Source organism: Microplitis demolitor, chromosome 8, assembly GCF_026212275.2.
Source record: "Microplitis demolitor isolate Queensland-Clemson2020A chromosome 8, iyMicDemo2.1a, whole genome shotgun sequence".
Classification (NCBI taxonomy): domain Eukaryota; kingdom Metazoa; phylum Arthropoda; class Insecta; order Hymenoptera; family Braconidae; genus Microplitis; species Microplitis demolitor.
Window position 1 is genome coordinate 4,685,153 of NC_068552.1, and position 23,812 is coordinate 4,708,964.

A 23,812-nucleotide genomic window follows, 5' to 3' on the forward strand; every position below is an offset into this window, starting at 1 on the left:
CCCAGTTAGATGAGGCCATTTCTTCTTCTTAGTTAGCGTAAATGACGGTAAGTTTACCGTCAATAGAGCAAGCACATGAGCTTGGATAGTAATAGAAGCGTTGTTGTGTAGCGAATGCAGCGTCATCTTGCATGACCCAAGCGAATGCCCAGCTGAAACATTACCAATCCCACGTAATGGTACAGCTGCTTTACTGAGATGAATATCCAGCTTCTTGATTAGCGAATGCGTCACGAACGATAACTCCGATCCTTGATCAATAAGTACACGGGCAGTACATGTACTTCCTGTTAGCGAATTCAACTTAACAATAGCGGTAGCGAGTAAAACATTGAGCGAATGAGCTGAAAGCAGACTAAGTTAGCGAATTCAAAACAAAAGTTACCAAAATTGGAGCTATTTGTTACCTGGGTCAGCTACAGGAGCGTCCTGTGCTGGTTTAGCGGCAGCACCATCGTCAAGGTGCGTCGACGTGTGATGTGGCTGATCACAATGGCGGCACTTCTGCTTAGTCCTGCAATCAGCGTAGCGGTGGCGTCCCAAACAGTTGAAACAGAGACGATACTGCTGTACAATTGTTCTTCTGTTCAGTGGCGACGCCTGCTGGTAGCTGGGGCAAAAGAGAACGAAATGCTTCTCCTTGCAGATTGGGCACATGCCCGGTTCACTCGTACGATCCTTAGGAGTGAAAGCGACGTAGCTAGCGGAACCAGTAGATGTAGATGGCGTTGATCTGGCAGGAGTAGCGGATTTATTGCTCACAAACTTAACTGGCTTGTTGGTAGCGGCTGACTTAGCGTAAGACTTTGGTGATAGTGGTCTCTCACTAGCACTTTTAGCTTGCGTTGAGGTTATTTTCGCGCCAATCTCTGAGTTTTTCCACGCACGAAACTTGGCCTTGAGCATATCGTGCAGCTGTTGGTAAGTGGGAAACTCGTTGGATAACCCAAGGGAAGCCATCCATTCCACTCTCAAATCTGAAGGCAAACAGCGAACAGTCAACCGAATTAAACAGCGGTCCAACTCACCAATTGGAATTCCCAATGCAGCGATAGCGTCCAGCGATTTTTTGTTAGCGAGTAGCAGCGCATCCAGATCAGCAGCGGAGTGTGAAGTCACAGGTTGACGATCAAGCAAATCATCAATATGAATATCGAGTAATCTGCGTGGATTTGTGTAGCGAGTATTCAGCAAATTCCAAGCAGGTTGGAAAGCGTCATCTGTAACCTGTAAATTAGCGAGTAGTGCAGCGGCCTCACCTTTTACCTGCTTCTTTGAGTAATGCATCTTCTGAGACCCAGTTAGCGAATCTTCATTAATGACGAATGACGTGAATAAGTCCTTATAAGAGTCCCACTCGTCATAAGAACCCTGAAAAGTTGACAGTTTGATTTGAGGCAAGTTAGATTTATGCACTCCACCAAAGTAAGCGGTCTGATCGTGATTAGCGGGCTGGGCTTCCTGAGCAGGTTCTGGAGCGGGTCTAGCAGTGCTGAGTCTCACTCTAAGAGAGGTATAAGCCACGTTAGCAGTTTCATAAGCGTTACCTGTATGATATTCGTTGGCAATGATCTCCGGTAATCATACAGTCTCTCGTGAGTTGTATTGAAGCGGTTCCACAATTCTGTCAGGATAGCGAGTTCAGCGTCAATAGCGGCAGCACCTTGAGTAGCGAGTACAGCGTCAGTCAAGCGGTTGGACATATTACGCATCGTGTCAATGCGTTGCATTTGAAGAGCGATTTGAGCTTCGGCGACCATCTTGTAGATACGTGGCACAAAATGGACGCGATACGTGAAACCGAAGCTAAGTTTTCGATCTTTTTTTTCTCAAAAAGGCTTTTTACACCGGTGTGTGAAATAGATCATCCTGGGCAGCACTCTAGCAGTGCTCAGCAATGCCCACGGCACTTAGCGATTTTCACGACTCAAAACTGACACTACACTTTGTTTTCTCACAATTTTTTTTCGATTTTTAATTTTAAATAATTTTCAATTGTTTAAATTTCGCCAGATCCGGCTCGAAGGACCAAAATGTAAAATGAGCGAATAAACTGAATGGATCTGGTTTAGGCGAGGTTGGTTAAAAAATTAAAAATTACTCAGATTTCATCACAAATAAATTATAGATTTATTTACACTTATTTACACTTAAAAATTATGAGAATTATGATCAATAGCGAATGCGACTAGATAATTTATACGCGATAGCGAATGCAAACTCACAGTTATTTTATTCACGTATACAATTGACACGTGGTCAATAGCGGTTAATTCAATGAAAATTAACTAACGATTAATTATTGTCACAAGAACATTTTATTTATTTTCAATAAATATCAGCCTTGATGTACTGTCTCAATATTGAGGATAATTTAGCGTAGCGATTTAGTTATAATTTTACACAAATTATTTACTGAAGCGGTTCAAGCACGAGGTGGCAAGTAGCAAAGACACGTTGTAGAATAATATTGGTAGCGTCGTTGAATCATCGAGAAGCTTGGTGTCGACGTGGCAGCCTTGCTGCATAAAACAAATTTTTCTATTGGCTTGAAAGCGCGCTAACAGGTATCAGTTGATAGCGAGCTCTCTCATAGGCTGACCAATATAAGACGAATTTTGTGATTGGTCAGCTTGTAGCGGGTTCTCAGGACGTCTTGACACGATCCTGAGCTAGAAATTGTATGTGCCAGGCCCAAATAGCGAGTGACCCGGCACTATTCTGACCTTCAGTCAGTAGCGAGCTCGGCAACTCCCGAACCGAGCGGAAATGCACGAAGCTTGATTCGAATTAATCAAGCTCGTGACTGAACATATTTATATTTAATTAATATGGAAATTTTAATGTAGTTTTACCCTTACTATTCCTTATTTAGACTATTTTCAGACTTATTTTCAATCATTTTTAGTCTTTTTTTATTCTTATTTAATTCAAAATCCGACTTTTTCTGTCAATTATTTTTAGTCTGATTTCGATCAATATTCGATCAAAAAAAGATTAAAATTTTTTTTTTATAATTATAATGATAAATAATAAAAACAAAAAATTAATGAAAGTTTGATTTTTTTTACACATTGATATAAAATAATATTTATTTAATAAATAAATTAGACTTAATTAACATATAGACGTTACTTAAAAAAAATTTAACTTCATCCTCCTTCTTTTCTTCTGATAGTGCATCCTAGTAACTGAGACTTTTTTTAACATACATTCTGAGAAAAATCAATTATTTTCCTCTAGCTTCTCCCTTCAATTCATTCAGTTCCTTATCATCATCTATTAGATATTTTTATAAATACAGAAATTTATTATTATAAGTTTATATTCAAAATAAAGGAGAATCTTAATTTATAGGATAATTGGTGAAAAACTTTGCCTTAAAAAAATAAATTATTATAAGAAACTCAAAGATTGTGCGACACTGAGTAATCTTAATTTAAAAAAAAACATTACGTGACAAAATTTTTTTTCAATTCTTTGCTTCATTAAAAGTGTTATATAAAATCAATAAATTTGAATTAAAAAACTAATAAAAAAAGAAATTAATATTTCCATTTATGGACAAAATTAATTACTACATGATTTATAAAAAATAACAAGAATAAATAAAGTTCAATTTAACTTACTGCTCATGGAAAGTAATTCAGGAGCATCTAGATATAGAGGATTATTTAAATTTTCTTGATATTTAAAACGTGCTGTCGCTATTTCGTATTACAATATCACAGAGGAATATTTTGATACGGTTTTGAATGTCTAAATATTTTTCGACTTTATTCAGTGAATTGAAGAAATTTTTGTTGAGATTTTAACGGCAATTTGAGTACTTTCGTTAAATATTATTAATATTCTATCAAGACAACTGAAAAATAGAGCTCTCAAATAATCATTAACTGTCGACATTTTTAAACAAAAGACACTAAGTAAATGGTAAACAAACAAAAAATCCATTCTAGATCTTAGAATAATTTTTTTATTTGGAACCTTAATTTTTCAGTTAAAAAATAAGATATAAAATAGATTTTAGAAAATATGAAAAAAAAAAAATGTTAATTAGAGCAATAGTCTCGGATTTATGACTTTTTCACGTCTCTTAATGGTTTTGCTAAGAAATCAGTCAATGGTCTAAAGCTTATAGAAAATGCATAGAATCACTTTTCAATAATTTAATTTTGTATATTTATCTTAAATGACATAAAATTTTTAATTAAATGACATACAATATTTATTATTACTGGAGCCCTAATATTTAATGCAGTATGTATAATTGTTATGAAAAATAGATTAAGTATAGATAAACTCTAATTTAAATCATAAAGAATAAATTTTTGTTCTCAGTTTTTTTTTCTAATTATTTTTCTAGTATAACCTCAAATGATTCATTTTGTTTCTATTCTTTAGTTCAAAATATTTATTTTCATTTAATAGTCAATCATTTTAAAATTTTAAATACATTTTACATTATGGGTGTGATATAGCAGACATCAGACAAATTTGAAATTCTCAATAAATCGAGTAAATAATTAATAATACAAAATTTTAAAAAATGCAAATTCAGAAAATTTTGAAATTAATAGTGCTTTTTCTGTAAATATTATTTTTTTAATCATTTATCTTATTTATTCATTATTTTATAGTTCTCTGATGTTGGCTACGTTCATACTCGTTTTACATTAATATTATTTGATAATAATGAATATTTTCACCACACAGATCCGAAAACACGCACGCACAAATTGGTACAAATATGCTCTCGAAGACACACATATGAACACAGGAACGCATACATTCACATACACGCACATAATCACACACACACACACACACACAGATCCAAAAACACGCACGCACAAATTGGTACAAACATGCTCTCGCACACACACATCCGAACACACGAACTCATATATTTACAGACACACACATATTAACACACACACACAGATCCGAAACCACGTGAATATTTGCGCACACACGCACTCGCACACACACAGCGTAATAGTTTAAAAAAACTTTTAATTCACTCCGCATACGGAGTGATTTCTTTTAAAACTCCGGAACTCCGAGTGGCAGAGTGAATTCGGATTAACATTAAATCCGACTTCATTCTTGTTTTTTGACAGTGTATCATTACAGAAGTATATTAATAATATTAACGAGCGACCTGCAGTTATGACGTGATTGTCTGAATATGACATCAAAAATTACACCGAAAGAAATGATTTTTTTTGGCGTGAATAATTTCTATTTGCCCTAAGACATTTTATGCATTAAAAATTTCAAATCAAAATTTCCTTGGGGCGAGAAAAAGTTTTCTTTAGTTAAGAAAAAATTATTCGCGGCGAGAGAATATTTCTTGGCGCGAAACCGTTTTTCGAGTCCTAAAAGATTTTTCGTTTTTTTTTTCATTTTATAGTAGAATTTTTTTTTTGTGCCAAAAAGTCATTTTTTTTCGTATATTATATATAATTTATATTTAACTGTTTATTAAAATTTTAACTCAAAAATTCACTCTAGAATATTTTGCTTGTTTTGATTGATACTATGAAAATTTAATTGGACAAATCGATTATTAACTCGCGAACTTATTGATTCTGTTCATTGAATAAACACGAAATTTTTTAAAGAAAATCTACACCCGGTCAAATTTTTTTCTGACATTTAATTTTTAAAAAAGTTTGACAAAAAAAAAATTTAAATAACATTTAATTATATTGACAAAAGTTATTTTTGAATGTTTAAAAACCATTTAGAATAAAAAATTTTTTTTTAATAAAATTTTGAAAGTACCTCATTTTGTTCTCCTAAATATACTGTAAAATGAAATAAATATAAGTATTCTATAATTACCTTCAACCCCAATTTCCGACGGTATTCAGTCTTGATCTTAATAATAATAGTATAACTTAAATGTAGTAAATTAAAATTATTCAAAAATAAATTAATATTAATTAAAACTAATTAAAATTAAATAATAAATTTAACTGAAATTATTATTCTTAAAGAGACTAATTAATATTATTTGAGAGCACTGAGATTCGGGAAATCTTAAATATTTTTAAATTAAAAAAATTTTTTTGGAATAAATAAATTTTTTATTAAAAAATAGAAAAAATATTTACGAAAAATTATATACAAAATTAAAAAAAAAAATATATATATAATAAAAAAAAATTAACATGATACTTATATTTATTGCTAATATACTAATGAATATAATAATTTTAAGAAAATGCTCGCTTTAATTATTTATTTACAAAAAAAAAAAAAACGTCAAAGTATGTATAAAAATTATTTGAATAATGAAAAAATATGAGCAAAAAAAAAAAAAATAATTGCACGTATATGTGTCCTTATTTTAAGTTGATTAATAAGAATTTTTAAATATATACATGATCACCATTAGTAAAAAAAAAAATATATAAGATATTTACAATTTAGCACTATATGAGTGCATGAGGTTCCTTTACATCACGGAACAGAGCCCAGACTTCTCGTGGCTTTTTGAAACTGGCGGCATCACCCACAATGGTGTATGCTGAAGATTTGGCTTCACACGCTTGGGAACCTTGATCAGTTCCACCTCCTTCTCCACGACTGGTTCAGGCACCGGGACCACCTTCTTCCTGGGCACCATTTTCGTCTTTATGTTGACGGTTATGGTCGTTTTAACCCGTTCAACGTTCACTGGACGAAAAATGAGATTACCGTCGATTCCACATGTCGGCAAAAACATGTTAGACGGAGTCACTTCACTGGATTCCTCGATTTTGATTTTTTTGTATTGAGCACCATGCTCAATATCAAAACTATCAGCGGACCGTTTGGATGCAGACTGTGGACTTGAAGAAATACACTTGATGTCACCCATGATTATTTGATATAAACTTGAATGATATGTTACGATAACAAAAGTTTGAAGTTTGAGATTTTGGTTATATTCAGAAACAACTTGGTTCGAGGTTGAATCTGAATGATGATAAAATTTTAGGGACCGATGTTTAAGTAGACTGCAATACTTCCGGGAATGGGAAGGGGGTTTGGATCTAATGGGACATTTGCACCGAAACATCAGTAATGGATGCTATACGTCGTCCATTACCTTCTCATTTAGACCTATTTAAATATTAATCCTAAGAATTTGTGCAGATAATAAACGGGATTACTTGGCGACATAATTATACATGCGTATGTCTGCTGCTTTCTCTAGGAAAAACTACATTTTATTCAGGTACAGGTATAAAACATTAGAGGTAATGACATTTTGAAGCCATTTAAAATTGGGTACATTATTTATATAATATCACCTTTGATTAAGAAACATCTATACTTATACAAACCGCCCTAATAAATAACTTAAGTAGTACATCCGTCTGGCGTCTATAGTGAACATTGGTAAATAAGTTAGGATTAAAACGTTTATGAATATCCATTTTGTGAAAGAATGATTTTATAATATTTTGTACAACAAATGCGTTGATGGAATTCCATAAGTTTTTATTGGATTCTGAAAAATTTTGGTCTTTTTACGCCGTTAAAAACGTTTCTCATAATTTTTTTAAATTTTTTCACTGAACCAATAAAAAAATTATAAATGTTTGATAAAAATTGCTTTTTTTATTATAAATAGCTATAATTTTTTCAAAATTTGACTGATTAAGATCTTTTTTCTCAAAATTTTCTTTTGCAAATGTACATTTTGAAAAAAAATACAAAAAAATTATTGTAACCTATCTTCTTTGTTTTTTTTTAGAAAAAACAAAAATTTTTCAATATTTACCATTTCTGATTTTTTTCTTGTTATGTAAAACCTTGACATTTACTGCAAATCCTCAAATCATTTCAAAGTAATATTTTTTCGAATTAGATTTTCTTTTCCAAATAAAAAAAAAAAAAACATTTTTAACTAGCATTATTTCTTATGACACCATTCTGGCAATTTTCGAAAGTGCTCAGATAACTTTATTTCGAAAAAAAAAAAACAATGAAAACAATAATTTTAAATAGTAGTCGTCGAAAAAATTTGAATTTTTTTTTTTTAAATCAAGTCAAAAAATAGAAGAACTTTCTGAATAATTTTTTTGTATTTTTTGGAAAAAAAAATCACTCTGAAAAGACTTGAGCAATTGCAGGAAATGTCAAAGTTTTATATAATAAAAAAAAATCAAAAATGGTAAACCTAAAAATTTTTGATTTTTTTCAAAAATCTATAAAAGAAAACAAAGAAGATACGTCGCAATAATTTTTTTGTATTATTTTTCGAAAAGTACGTTTAACAACAAAAATTTTTGATCAAAAGATTCCATCAGTCAAATTTTGAAAAAGTTATAGCTATTTAAAATACAAAAAACATCTTTTATTGAAAATTTATAGCTTTTTTTATTGATTAAGTGAAACAGTTTCGAAAAATTATGAGAAACGTTTTTGATGAGGTAGAAAAAGAGTAAAAATTTTTAGCCAAATCTAAAGTGGCCGGGTTCACAAGTGATTGATTTGGCGTGGAGTGTCCCATATGTTAAGCATACCTAAAAAATGTTGTATTGATAAATATATAATTAATACATTGCAGCAATGTATATTTTTTTTCTATATATTATCATATATTAATGCGAAAAAAATATAAATACTATTTTCTATATTGTACAACATATCACATTGTAACATCCATATATTTTAAAACATATTTTTTCGCATAAAGTTTTTTGATGCGGGCCTACATATGTGTACGCATAGGAATAAATAGTAGGGAAGACCGGAGCAAGATGGCTCATCCAAAGCACGAGAGACCACTTTCAAAATTTAACAGAAAAATTTTTTTTTTTTCATGGTTAAGTCTAAGATAAAGTCTCGATTTATGGATTTGATGTAATTTACAAATTCCCTCTTAATTAAAAAACATGAATATATTCAAAGTATATCTTAGGATACATAAAAAAAATCGGTCTGTCGGTTGACCCTGCGGGCCAGTTCCAAAACTTCCCGCTGTTTCCGACCTCAAAAAGCTCGAAAACATTAGTGTAGATATATTTTCGAGCTCTTCAAGCTCGGAAATGCTATCACATGCAATTGTTTTTGTACGATCTTTACAAGCTCTAACAAGTTACCTTTTATGCTGAAGTTTGAAAATTTGAGGATCGAAAATCAATCAATGTAGCGGTTTTTGAAATTTAGTTCTTGATTATGTTCCGTAAAATAATTGTATTGAGGCAAAAATCAGTGTCAGGGATCAAAATCAAGACTTAAATAAGTTTTAACTCATGTAAGAAACAATAAAATATGAAATTTCCGATAAAAATATTAAAAACTACGTTTTATCGATTTTTTTGTTGAAAATATGATTTAAACTAAAAACCAAGTTCGATGACATTATATGATTAAAAGAAACCATAAAAAAGATGAGTTGATATGATTTCAGGCACATTTTAGTACGTTATATTATGATTTATCCGAAAAAAATAACATAAAATGTTATTTTTTTAACATTTCAACGCCGATATCTTTTGAACTATCTAATCGATTTTGATAGTTGACGTGGCGATCGGCGCGTTTTATTGAATTCTAGAGCTGATTAAAATTTGAAATCGATCGCGTCAGTCGTTTTGAAAATATTTAGAAAAAACCGTTTTTCACCATTTCTTTCTCCCGCGATAACTCTTGAACGAATTATCTGATTTTGATGTTTGAGGTAGCAATCGACGCGTTTTATTGAGTTCTAGAGCTGATTAGATTTTAAAGTCGATCGTATGAGTCGTTTTTGAGAAATCAATAAAAAACTAAAAAAAATACATAATTTATAGTAAATACAAAAAAATAAATGCGAGTCTGGCTCGAGTAATGAAAACCAAAAAAAAATACAATGATCTTAGGTACTTTATTTAACTGAGCTTGCTGCTCTTTACAAGTCTGGTGAGTTACTGATACAAAAAATTATATTTAAAAATATTTCAAGTTTTTTGGAGGCGGATTTATTTTAGTGGCGAAAAGTGACCAAGGAAAAATGCGAGGAAATCATTGGGCAGCTAAGGGCAAGAAGGTGAAAAGAGGGATAATGTGTCTTGCCATTGGTACTTGGCTAGGTTTGTAGGTAGGCATTTAACTGGGACCGATGGAGTTTAGGTAGAAAGGTCAGAGTTGAGCAATGCGGGTACTTGAGGACAAGGAAGTTATGATTTATGAGGGCCTTAAGGGATTAGAGCCATAATATTTTGACCGTAGAGAGAACTTTGGAAAGGAAACGGGATTGCAATTATCCAAGAAAAAATTACCTGTACAGCAGCCATTTTTATGGAGCAGATGCTTTTAAAAATACTTTTAAAATAGTAACATTGGGATGTTAAGGTCTGGGAAGCAGGACTAAGTGCTTGAAAATTCCCAAGTGTGCCTTAGTTATATAAAAAATCAGCTTAAAATGTATTCGCAATCGTTTCCTTACGATAAGAAATTTCAGTGACAAAACATGGAAGTGTTGTAAAATATAACTTAGTAAGATTAAAAATATTAACCAGAGTAATAAACTATCATTTTTTCTTAAATATAATAAATTTTGTTTGCATGAGTAAAGTTAAAAATATGTAAATGAATCAATATAAAAATAAGGTTTTAAAATAAATTATATGGGCAAGGTTGCGACGAAACATGCCGCCCCCCTTGAACTATTTAGTTCAATCTGGGTGAGCTGCGGATTTGTCTTCGAATGGTAGCGGGCACAGCTTCTTGATGCAGCGCTCGCATTCCCCTTTGGCAGTTTTTATCGTCGCGGCTCGTACGACACCGTCTCGACCGGGATGAACTGCAATAATGCGACCTACGGGCCATTGAAGCGGTGGCAGATGGTCTTCTGAAATCAAAACCAACGTGCTTACTTCTAAATTGGATGATTTTTGATAATGAGACGGACGCATGATGAGCTGATGCAGATGCTCCTTGTACCATCGCTTCCAAAAGTGTTGCTTCATTTGTTAAGCATGCTGCCACGCAGACAACCGGTTAGACTGGGTGTCAGTGAAATCAACCTGTGGAAAAGTTGTAGGTGGACGACTAATAAGGAAATGGCCAGGTGTTAAAGGCAGGAGGTCGTTAGGATCGGATGATAATGGGGAAATCGGACGAGAATTTAGTATTGCCTCTTTTTCTATTAGGTACGTTTCCAACTGATCGTAGGTTAACAGAGTATCTCCTACAGTTCTTATAAAATGTTTTTTAAAGGATTTAACTGCGGCCTCCCAGAGCCCTCCAAAATGAGGTACCTTGTGGGGGATAAAATGCCAATTAATCTTTTGTTGATGCATAAAATGAAGTATAATATAGTATAGTAATCAGTGTGGCGTGGTTTTTGAAGCTCTTCATTTATCATATATTTGCCTATAGATTTGATTCGCAAAAATTTCTGTTTTGCACTCAATTTATAGAGCTAGTTTTACTGATCAGTTTTAACTACAAATTAGTATCAATTGTTTGTTAAATAGTTTTTTACATTGAACTAAAAATTTCGTTTCTTGATTTACAATCATAAGTTACAATTTATATAGATACGAGTGTGTTCTACAAGGTCGAATCAGTTACGAATTTAAGTGTCATCTATATTATTCATTTGGAATCATGACTGATAAAGTGTCTGACTGGTGTGGATTATGCTGTCGGCAAATTACCGGTGGGTTCTCTAATGAAGGGCAAGTTATCACTGGAGCCCCTTGTAAACATCAATTTCATTCAGTATGTGTCAAAGTCAGACACTGTTTACAATCACGATCGTTAGTTAAAGATTTTGTTAAAAGTAAATATCCAGTCTGTCCAGATAACAACTCTTCTATTTTAGAAGAAATACATAAAAAGTTAGATAAAGTGGTGAAGATTGGTGAAAAATTAGAGGATATCAAAGCAAAAGTCACTAAAATGGCAGGTGACTTCGACATCTTGCGTGGTTCTGTTGCCGCATTAGAGATAATGGTCAGTAAGCTTGAAACAGGTGTTGACCACTATATTGGTGAAGGCGCAACTAATGCTATTGTTAGTGAGCTAGAAGAGCGCATAAGTAAATCTGTTCATACCAAGGCAATTGAAGAAATTGAAGCTCGTCAGTTGCTTATGGAATCTCAATACTTAAGTGATCAAATTGTTGTTTCAGGCATACCTGAATCGGACTCTGAAAATTTAATCGTAACTGTTGAAAGGTTGGGTGAACTGTTAGAAGTAAATAATGTAGGTTTGGAAGAACTTATCTCTGCTGAACGTATTGGAAAGAAAAGAAATGAGCGTATACGTCGAGATATTTTTGTAAAATGCAAAACTTCGCAAACTGTTAATAATTTTATTAATGGAAAAAAACAAAAACAAAATCTAACAGCAAATATGCTCATAAATTCGGCGCCTAGAGCACCGATTTATGTCAACAGAAGATACCCGCCTGCGTTATATAAGTTAAAGCAGAAATTAACGAAGAATTATCCACGACTTAAAAGAAGAACTTGGATCTCAGGAGGTGCAGTTTACATTAGACTTCAAGATGATTCAGAGCCTATTAAAATACTACCCTCAACGAATTTGGAAAGTATTCCTGGTTTGTCTGACTAATATTTACAGGTAGACTCCATTCAAGTTTTAAGGCCAACCTCTTCCAAAGTTATTCAAATTTGTCATCTCAATTCTCAATCGCTACTATCTCATATTGATGAATTTCTTGAATATTTTAGAGTTACTGTCTTTGATATCATTGCTGTCTCAGAAACATGGCTTACATTTAATGTTGTTGATAGTCAAATTCACTTGCCCGGCTTTCACTTTCATAGAAATGATCGCTCATGTCGTCACGGAGGAGGTGTTGCAATTTATGTTAGAGATACTTTATCATCACGAGTGTTATCATGCTCAAACTACAGTGAAGTATGTCCGGAATACTTAATGGCAGAAATTTTGTTATCAAATAAAGCTAAGATTTTCTTTTCGGTCATATACAGACCTCCGAAATCAGCGTTGTTAGATCAATTTGAAGAGGATTTCATTGATTTGTTGCCATTATATAGTAATATAGTTATAACTGGCGATTTAAATATTAATTTAATGAGCAATATTCGAGAATCAATATATCTTCAAGACTTTTGTACCAGTCATGACTTGCATATAGTACAATTTAATGCTACACATCACACTGCTACATCACATACTTGGCTTGATCATTTCATTATTAATAGTTCTCTTAATTTAAAGGCTTATAGTCAATCCCTCGTACCATTTCTCTCTGCACATGACCTTATTAATTTGACGTTAGACTTTGAAGTAGATAGGCAACCTGCAAGAACAATTAAATATCGCGATTGGAATAGGATCTCGGATGAAGCTGTTGAATCAAGAATTCATTTATATGGTAATCATAACATAAATGAAGATCTCGAACCAAACGAATTTCTTCATATTTTAAATAATAATATTCTTGACACTATTAATGCTATAGCACCAGAAAGGACTATAAAAGTTTCTAGGCCTCCTGCTCCATGGATAAATTATGATATACGAGAACTACAACGGAGACGTAACCGCTTATATCGTATTTTCAGAAGAACTGGCTTCGCTTATACTGAGTACTGCAATGTCCGTCGTCTATTCAAACATCGTATTACTATAGCAAAGAAGGATTTTTTTCAAGATAGATTTGAGAGAGTTCGAAACTCGAGAGTTATTTGGAATAATTTTCGACGACTTGGTTTATTAAAGGTAAATTTAAATGCCTGCTCCCAAGATCTTGATATTGACGGACTCAATGAATATTTTGTCTCAGTTTGTAATGCGATCTCTGACGATGACAAGTTGAAGCTAGCATGTATAAATAATAGTGGGAGACCTGATCAATTCTGCTTTCAAAACATCTCGGCTAAAACTGTAAAAAAAACATTATCAGAATAACTTCCTGTGCTATTGGGCCTGATGGTATATCAATAAGATATTACAAGGTCATACTGAAATATTATCTAGTAGAAATCACTAATTTGTTTAATTCATCTTTGACATCGATGATATTTCCTACACAATGGAAGAAGTCTTACATCAAGGCTTTGCCAAAGATAAAATCGCCGCAAGAATATAGTGATTATAGGCCGATTGCCATTTGGTGTTCATTATCTAAAGCCTTTGAACATTGTGTTCATGAGCAAATTGTAAAATTTGTCTTGGAACATGAATTAATGGACAGATTTCAAACTGGTTTCCAGGAGGGTGCAGGAACTCAAACTGCTATCTTGCGATTATGTGATGACGTTCGGCTTGGTATTGAAGAATATATAGTGACGGTTGCTGTATTCTTCGATTTTTCAAAAGCCTTTGATTCAGTAAATCATCTGTTGCTAACGAAGAAGCTTAATGGTATGAACTTTTCAACAGAAGTGCTACAATGGTTTCACTCATACCTAACAGGTAGAAGTCAGTCAGTTAACTCTGAAAGTGTTCAGTCAGCATGGAGAAAAGTGTCTAGTGGTGTACCTCAGGGAAGTGTGTTAGGGCCGTTATTATATGCATTATTTGTTTCAGACTTAGGTCAAATCATTACGTGTAATTATCTATTTTATGCGGATGATTTGGTCATCTACCAAAAGTGTTCTATGTCGCGGTGACAGATTTGTATTGATAGCCTAAATAGAATTATTTATAATATTGTTGCTTGGTGTGAGAGAAATTTGATTAGGCTAAATTCTGGAAAAACACGAGCTTTAATTTTTGGATCACCTCAGCATGTCAGTAATGAAATATGTGTAAATGCGCCTAGAATAGTTGTAAATAGTGACATTATAGAATATGTTACATCGTTAAAATATCTAGGTATTATATTAGATAATGTATTATCTTGGGATAAACAAATTGGATCAGTTTGTAAGCGTGCAATGAGTTGTTTAGCAAGACTAAAAATGAATAACAATATTTTTAATATGATTATACGTAGGAATCTTGTACGAGCACTTATCTTTCCGGTATTTGATTATTGTGCTGCAGTGTACACAAATATGTCTGGTACAAGGAATACAATGCTACAAAGAAAAATGAATGCTTGCATTAGATATATTTTCCATGTCCGCAGATATGAGCATATTAGTCCGTATAGAATAAGACTAGGTGAGTTGAAACTGTACAATAGGCGTGAGTTCTTTTTAGCATGCATGATATATAAAATCTTACGATTAAATTGTGATAAAATACTGCGGAAGAACTTCTATATCTTGAGTACTGTGCGTGCTCGTGCACATCGTCAAATTCATGTCCTGTCTCAACCAACCTGTCGTACATATACTTACGAACATTCATTTTTATGGTCTGCTATTCGAATATGGAATGATCTACCCTCATCTATTGTATCAATCACAACTTATAAAGAATTAAGATCAGAGTGTTATAATTATTTTCTACAGAAAGATGTAAATTAGGTCTACTCTATGAATGTATAATTATTGATCATTGTGGTGTTATCAATTAAATATGTATTTTATACTATTATTATATAATTGGAGTGTACCGACTTAGCTACCGAACTATTTATATTATTAGTTTAATTAATTAAATTCATTAATTTACTAAATTTTTTACTTACTATATATATATATAAATATTATTATTATACTATACTTTGTAATACTTTTGTACATTGCGGCTCTTAGGGAATCTCGATTCCAGGGTCGAAAAATTATCAATAAATAAATAAATAAATAAATAAAATGCTGAATTGGAGTTTTATGTTCTGAGGAATGAAGCAAAGCGTATAGCTCATTGAGCTCACGACTGGCACCTACAAAATTGGTACCATTCTCTGAATAAATATCGGTAGACTTTCCACGCCTTGCAAAAAGGCGCTTGAGGCTGGCTATAAATGCCTCCGTAGTAAGATCGTTGACTAATTCGAGGTGAACCGCTTTCGTAGACATACATACATAAACAGCGACATAGACCTTGAGTTTTTGACGATTACGATGCCTTCGTTCTTCCATATATAGCGGCCCACAGTAATCAACTCCAACGTGCAGGAAAGGACGTGATTGGGATAACCCATAGAAAGGTAAATCGCCCATAATGTGACCAGCGAGCTTAGGTTTGGCTCGAAAACATTTTAAACATTTATACATGATTTTCCGAGTAATGTTACGACTGTTTAGAGGCCAATAAACTTGGCGCAAAGAGTACAAAGTAGTTCGAGTCCCGGCGTGATTTAGGCGTACGTGTTCTTCGCGTATGATAGTGCGTGCGATGTGGTGATCACTGGGAAGTACCATTGGATGACGCTGCCCCTCAGGTAACTCCGATAAAGCAAGTCTGCCGCCTACCCGTAGAAGGCCATTGGAGTCAAGGAAGGGATTTAAGGGAATTAATTTACTACCATCGCGGATAGGAATACCCTTCTTCAAACAATTTATTTCGGTAGCAAAAAAAGCCATCTGGACCATTTTGACTATGGTATCGAGGGCAGCCTTTATTTCTACAGGAGTTAAGTGGTCGCGGATACGCGGAAGCTCCTTGCATCTTAAGTTATAAATAAAGCAAAGAAGGTGAACGACGAGGCGAGTTGGCTTTTCAAATGATTCGTATCGCTCAATCAAATTATGACCGCGTAATTCTAGCTTCATGCAAGTGGTGATGGAGATATCAGGTTTTAAGTCAGGCAGATCGATATGAGCTAAAATAGTCTTAGGCCACAATCCAAAGCCAGGAAGGACCTCGTTGCAAGATCTCTCCTTAGACGAATTCAGATGGAAGTTGGCCGCGAGATACAAGATCCGCAGGGTTATCAAGTGGGGCAACATGACGCCAATGGCAAGCGGTTGTTAGTCTCTGAATTTCAGCAACGCGATTTGAGACAAATGTTTTTAAGCAATGCGGGGGAGCCTTTAGCCAATGCAAGGCTATTGTAGAATCAGACCACAAAAAAATCTCATCGATGTTAATTAAGAGTGCTTGTTGTACTATAAGGAATAAGCGAGCATGTAAAAGAGCACCGCAAAGCTCTAGGCGAGGCAATGAAATCGAGCTAACCGGAGCCACTCGAGATTTAGAACAAATTAATTTTACGTGAATCTTGTCATCTTGATCCACCGATCGTAAGTAAAGGCAGGCACCGTACGCCTTTTCGCTGGCATCACAGAAACCATGCATTAGAACGTTAATTGAGTCAGCAATGGTAATGCAACGACCGAAACGTAGATCAGAAATTAATGGAAGCTGCTCCACATAAGCAGTCTATGACGTGTGCAAGTCGACTGGAACTGATTCGTCCCACGCCACACCAGTTTTCCATAAGGATTGCATAATTATTTTTGCATGTAATATGACGGGACCTAGCAAGCCCAAAGGATCGAACAGTTTGGCTATCTGAGATAAAATGGAGCGTTTAGTGACTGTTTTTAGCTTACAGACATTTACGCTATAGTATAACCGGGTACCCCTCGTCTTCCGTGGTCTTGACGACGAGGCTTACGAGGTCACGATTTGGACACCTTTTGAATTAAAAAATTCTAAGGGCGCCACTGAGAGTAAGTTGCACGATCTCTCAGTATCGTGTGCAAGGCAAACAAAGCAGAGAGGAATGAAAATCTCAAGGACGAATTCGAAAATTTCCTTATCGTGACTGGACTACACAGCTGCAGAGTTAGGTTTTTATCAACCCCTTAATGAGCGGTCGGTGAGAATCAGCGTCACTAATCGATTGAGAATAATTATTTTAATAAATATGATTTTAATAAAATATTCAAAATTTATTTACAATATCTCTTTGGCAACGGATATATCTATTTGGTTAATATAAAATTTTCAAATTCCCGACAATATTTACGTATTTTAAACTGTGTTTAAATTTAATACAAAATTTCCTTAATTCATAATAACAAATAATTTTCTCCTTAATACACAATAATTTTGCTGGCGAGGCAATAAATAAATTAACTCATATTCACACACAGTCTATCCACAACTTCAAGTTCTTAAATAACGTCTTAAGTTCTGGGTTGTCTTTTAGCCTAAATTTTATTTTAATTAAATTTTATTTAATAAAGTTTCCAGTGATGCGGTCGGTGAGACTCAGCACCACGGTCACTTTCAAACTAAATCTCTGGCACCTCCTAGAGAACGGTCTTTGGGACTCAGTACCTCTAGAAAAATACCGACTAGAGTTTGCTAAACTTAAATGTTAATTATCAATTATTTAATCAGTGGTCGCTAGACTCAACTGAGAAAATTTTAATTATGACGCTACCTAGTAAAACAAACCCAGACACTTATACAAAGTGGCGACCGAACGCTCTCGAACCCACGCCGCGAAAACCAATAAATCTTATCTCGTAAATTTTTATATATATAATTAACAATTTATGTTATTCCATTAAAATATTTTTAGAGAAGTTTGAACAAATTAATTAAACCAAAAGACTTCAAAATTTACCGAAGCAGCCGCTGGTGAAAATGACGACGCCATATGGTGGGAGGAGGACGCCGCTCTCAAAGAAGGCTGTTGGGTGCTGTTGGCTTCTAATCTTCTTTCTCCTGCTGCTGCCAATTAATATTTTAAATAAATTACGCGGTTGCTAAACTCAGCGAAATTTGTGACTGATCCTGAACGTGGATTTTCAATGTAGTCCGGGGTCAGACTGAGACTCACCGTAATTTAATTGATTCTCCACGAATGCGGGGTCTTCACGACTCACCATCAAGTTGTCTTCTTTTGTAAAATTTAGTTTTAATTTTGCTTAAAATACGACTGGTTATTTGCAGCTCTAGGCAGTGAGTGACGCTCGAGTGCTTCTCGGTGCGCCGCGAAGCCAGCAGCTCCCCACTCTCAGTCCCATGTCAGGCTCGTACCGTCCAAAATTTCCCCAAATTTAAATTTCTAGAAATGGCGGGACTCGGGGCCCTCGCAAAGCACCCATTCGTCGCACGGCCAAATGCATCGATAAATTAGTAAAGTCCCAGGTTATCGATCATCGACGGCGTGGAGACAACGGAGATGCGTGGGCCGAGAGCGCAGTCGAATCAAATTCAAATTCAAATATCAATTTACAATTAAAACCAATTTATTTTAGATTACCCCTGTTATAATAGAATATGCTGTCCTCTTTGGCGATCCAATGAATGCCTAGAGTTTTGATAGACGTGCCTGGGTCAAGTCACATATGAATCGTGACTGGGTGATCGTCGCACTTATATAAGAGAGAGGGCTCATTTGAAGCCCACTTTCGTAAGTTGAAGCCACCTTTTTTCAAAATTTCGTTCAGGTCATAGCGTAACACTTCGGCTTCCGGAATAGTATTTGTGCCAGTAAGAAGGTCGTCAACATAGAAATCGCGCTTTAGGGCTACGGCAGCGTGAGGATAAGCCCGACCCTCGTCGCTAGCGAGCTGCTGCAGAGAACGAATGGCAAGATGAGAAGCGCATGCTGTGCCGTAAGTGACGGTATTGAGTATTTACGTAGAAATAGGTTTAGAAGAATTGCCTCGAAATAATATTTTTTGATATTTGGTATCGTCAGGATGTACCCGAATTTGACGGTACATTTTCTCTATATCTGCAGTAAGAACAATAGTATGAGACCGATATCTAATAAGCAAAATAAATAAGTCGTCCTGCAGCTTAGGGCCGACCATGAGAGCGTCATTTAGGGATATTCTGCTAGTAGTTTTAGCAAAACCGTCAAAGACGACCCGACTATTGGTAGTCAGGCTGTCTTTTTTAACTATAGCGTGGTGAGGAAGATAAAAGTCCGAGTCCACAACATTTGACTTGGTTGCAAGCGACATGTAACCCAAATCTAGATATTCTTGCAAAAAGGCAGTGTACTCATTTCGAATTTCTTTATCTTGCACCAAACGTTTCTCAAGTGATTGAAAACGCCGCAAGGCTGAAGGGTATGAAGCACCAAGTTTGTTTACATTATTGTTAAATGGCAGCCGAACCATGTTTCTCTGGTAGTATTGCGAAGAAAATGCTCCTCACACAACTGCTCTTCAGGGGACAGAACTTTTGCCGCGGGAAGCTCTTCTATTTCCCAAAATCGGGTGAGATTAGTATCATTAACTTGGTTGTTGAGAATAAGATGGCATGATAAATTTGGTTTCTTAAACGAAGAATTTAAACCACCAGCGACCACCCACCCAAGCTGAGTTTTTTGCAAAATTGCCTCCGGCTGATTTTTCAATTTAATTTGTCCGACACTTAAAAGCTTGTAAAAAAAAATTGACTCCTATAAGTGCATCTACTGAGGAAGGTTTACAAAACTCTGGATCAGCTAAAACGATATTTTTCGGTATTTCTAGCCCAGCGAGATCAATAGTAGCCAACGGCATTGCTTTGCTAATTTGCGGAATTATCAAAAACTCAATATTTGTAGAAAATTTATTGAATCGCGATTTTATGATAGCGCGAGTGGCGTGCTTGATATTTGTACTTAGATCGTCGACACCACTGACCGATATGTTAACTTCAGTTCGGTCAAGCTTTCGAAAGTTAGCTGTAGCCTCAGTAATAAAATGAGCCTGGGAACCGGCATCCCAAAAAAAAATCTGCATGCCTTTGAAATTCCTTGTGGATTCACGATATCCACTATGGCGGTGGCCAGTAGGGCATCGGAGAATACAAGCGCGTGCAAGTTGACGCGAGAAGTCTGCGCCTGCGCACTTGATTCACTCTGACTGGCTGTATTAATTTTATTGACGCTATTGTGATTATTATGATTGTTATGGTTACCATTGTTATAATTATTGTTGTTATAGTCATTTCCGTTATTTTTTTGAGAGGAAGCGTTGAGCTTTTCAAAATGCAGAAGCGTATTATGACGCTGGCCACAGATGCGACATTCGCTAGCAGTACATTGAGACGATTGGTGCGTATTACGCAAACAGTTAGTCCACCAACCGTTCCTTTTGGCAGTTTCATACCTGGCGAATGGAGTTAAAACGGTAAATTTGGCGCAGGAATTAATGTAATGATTATCGTCTGAACAGTGAAGACAACGGCCAGAAGATACCTCTAACGCGAAAGTTTGTTTTGGCTGTGACGGAGCTCGAGAGTGAGATTTTAGGCTGACTGGCTTCCAACTATACGCCTGAGAATTGATCGATGGTGGGATTAGGATAGCTATTGCTATGTTCCTCCCATCGATCACGAAGCGAATTTGTTAATTTATTACGAAGAATAACCACCAGAATGGAGTACCACCCATCAATAGGCTCTCCTAAAGTTTTGAGAGCACGCAAATTTTTTTGTAAATGATCCACGAAAGCTTGCGTTGAAAACTCTTTTGATATTTGAGAAATGTCCAGTATTGCTTGAATATATTTTTCCCGCATTAGCTTACTGTTATCATAACGATCTTTTAGTAAATTCCAAGCCAGCTCATAATTTTGAGCTGAGGCTTCGATGGAAGAGATTACACTAGCCGCTTCTCCTACCAAACAGCTTTTTAAATGATACAATTTACGAATCGGGGGAATATTTTTATCTCCATGGATAAAGGATTCAAATAAATCATGAAAACCTATCCATTCGTCGAAGGCCCCACCGAATTTAGGCACTTCCACAGAAGGCAAACCGAAGTAGTTGGGGTTATAATAACTTGGTGTGGCGATGACGGAGTGGTCTGAATGCGGAGCAGATGATTCGCGTGTTTGATTGTGATGTGAAATTTGCTCAGTAGCGGGCAGAGGAAAGGATTCACACGCTTGATTTTGATGTGCGATTTGTTCATGAATGCCCGGAGAAGTTAATTCACGCGTCTGAGATTGCATTGAAATTTGTTCGTGATCACCCGGCGAACCAGGATTGATATTTGCTGGCAATTGATTTAAATTAGCAGATATAATTAGTGGATTAAAAATAGAAATTTTCGGAATGGAGGATGCGGTTGGAGCAGAACTTGTAGGTCCTGGAAACAAATGCTTATGCGCGATCTTGTATGATTCGAAATAGGCTTCCTCGAATTGAACTTTATGCTGATGAACTTCGGCCAGTTTTCCTTCGTCCTCTCCACCTTCTAATAATTCTAATTCATTTTGGTATTCTAGAAAGATTTCGCGGGGTTTCTCTAATTCAGAGAATCTTTTATTTAAGACTGGAAAGTCTTTGTCCGGATTAAACCGTTTTAAGAAATTTTCGAACATAGTTAATGAACGCTTTGCTGCACCTCGCTTACATTTTAAAGCTCTAATTTGTGCTTCAGCCATGTTTGATCAGTAATAAATACAAATAAATGATAAAAAAGATCGAAAGCAGAGCACAAATGTAAATTCTCGCGATTGCAGGAAGCAAAATATGAATGGTATGGAAAATACACTAATGGTAGGAAATATTGGTGATTCAACTGACTTACTTGTCGATAGTTCAGAAGTTGATTTATGACAATGCGTCACAATGGCGTTGAAAATCCGATGATGATTGTAAAAGCTGATGATTATGGACCTCAGGTCGGTTGCTCACTGTCCCTTGGATGAGGTTAACTCTGCCGTAAATCTGCTGATGATAAAATCTTGATTACAAGGGCTGATGCTCGAGATAAAATATGCAAAATAATTTATTGCATACAAAACTTTCACTTTTGAGATGAGTAACTGCTTGATAAAGTGATGATCACAAACTTGATGAGTATGGTTAACACTTAAACTCTCACCATGAAAAAACGCACTTACGTAAACGTCGGAAGCGACTGTGCATTTACAGTAAAATAAATTATTCTTTATTTTCACGTTATCCAGCTCGAAGGACCAATGTTTTGTACCGCGATTAGTTTACCGCAGTAATGGCAGTAATTTGATAATGGTTGATGAGATGATTGATAGTAAATACAAAAAAATAAATGCGAGTCTGGCTCGAGTTATGAAAACCAAAAAAAATACAATGATCTTAGGTACTTTATTTAACTGAGCTTGCTGCTCTTTACAAGTCTGGTGAGTTACTGATACAAAAAATTATATTTAAAGATAATTCAAGTTTTTTGGAGGCGGATTTATTTTAGTGGCGAAAAGTTACCAAGAAAAAATGCGTGGAAATCATTGGGCAGCTAAGGGCAAGAAGGTGGAAAGAGGGATAATGTTTCTTGCCATTGGTACTTGGCTAGGTTTGTAGGTGGGCATTTAACTGGGACCGATGGAGTTTAGGTAGAAAGTTCAGAGTTGAGCAATGCGGGTACTTGAGGACAAGGAAGTTATGATTTATGAGGGGCTTAAGGGATTAGAGCCATAATATTTTTAACGTAGAGAGAACTTTGGAAAGGAGTCGGGATTGCAATTATCCAAGAAAAAATTACCTGTACAGCAGCCATTTTTATGGAGCAGATGATTTTAACAATACTTTTAAAATAGTAACATTGGGATGTTAAGGTCTGGGATGCGGGACTAAGTGCTGGAAATTACCAAGTGTGCCCTAGTAATATAAAAAATCGACTTAAAATGTATTTGCAATCGTTTCCTTAAGATAAGAAATTTCAGCGACAGAACATGAAAGTGTTGTAAAATATAACTTAGTAAGATTAAAAATATTAACCAGAGTAATAAACTATCATTTTTTCTTAAATATAATAAATTTTGTTTGCATGAGTGAAGTTAAAAATATGTAAATGAATCAATGTGAAAATAAGGTTTTAAAAAAAATTATGTGGGCAAGGTTGCAACGAAACATGCCGCCCTTCCTTGAACTATTTAGTTTAATCTTGATCAGCTGCGGAGTCGTCTTCGAATAGTAGCGGGCACAGCTTCTTGGTGCAGCGCTCGTATTCCCCTTTTGCAGTTTTGATCGTCGCGGCTCGTACGACATCGTTTCGACCGGGATGAACTGCAATGATGCGACCTACGGGCAATTGAAGCGG

The 23,812-nt window shown here is 35.0% G+C and overlaps 3 protein-coding genes across 3 annotated transcripts; all 3 read right to left on the reverse strand.

Annotated features, from left to right (window-relative positions):
• Positions 1-396: 396 nt before the first annotated feature.
• LOC106694107 (uncharacterized) lies at positions 397-1,760 on the reverse strand. The gene is made up of 2 exons (XM_053741372.1): positions 1,588-1,760; positions 397-1,504 (listed from the first exon to the last, which is right to left on the reverse strand). The coding sequence occupies exons 1-2, from the start codon at positions 1,758-1,760 to the stop codon at positions 397-399; spliced, it is 1,281 nt and encodes a 426-aa protein (XP_053597347.1).
• Positions 1,761-19,421: 17,661 nt separating this feature from the next.
• Positions 19,422-19,913, reverse strand: LOC128668426 (uncharacterized). The gene has a single exon (XM_053741373.1). The coding sequence runs from the start codon at positions 19,911-19,913 to the stop codon at positions 19,422-19,424; it is 492 nt and encodes a 163-aa protein (XP_053597348.1).
• Positions 19,914-21,050: 1,137 nt separating this feature from the next.
• LOC128668427 (uncharacterized) lies at positions 21,051-22,175 on the reverse strand. Its single transcript, XM_053741374.1, has one exon. It carries the CDS (start codon positions 22,173-22,175, stop codon positions 21,051-21,053), a length of 1,125 nt encoding a protein of 374 aa, XP_053597349.1.
• Between the last annotated feature and the right edge of the window lie 1,637 nt (positions 22,176-23,812).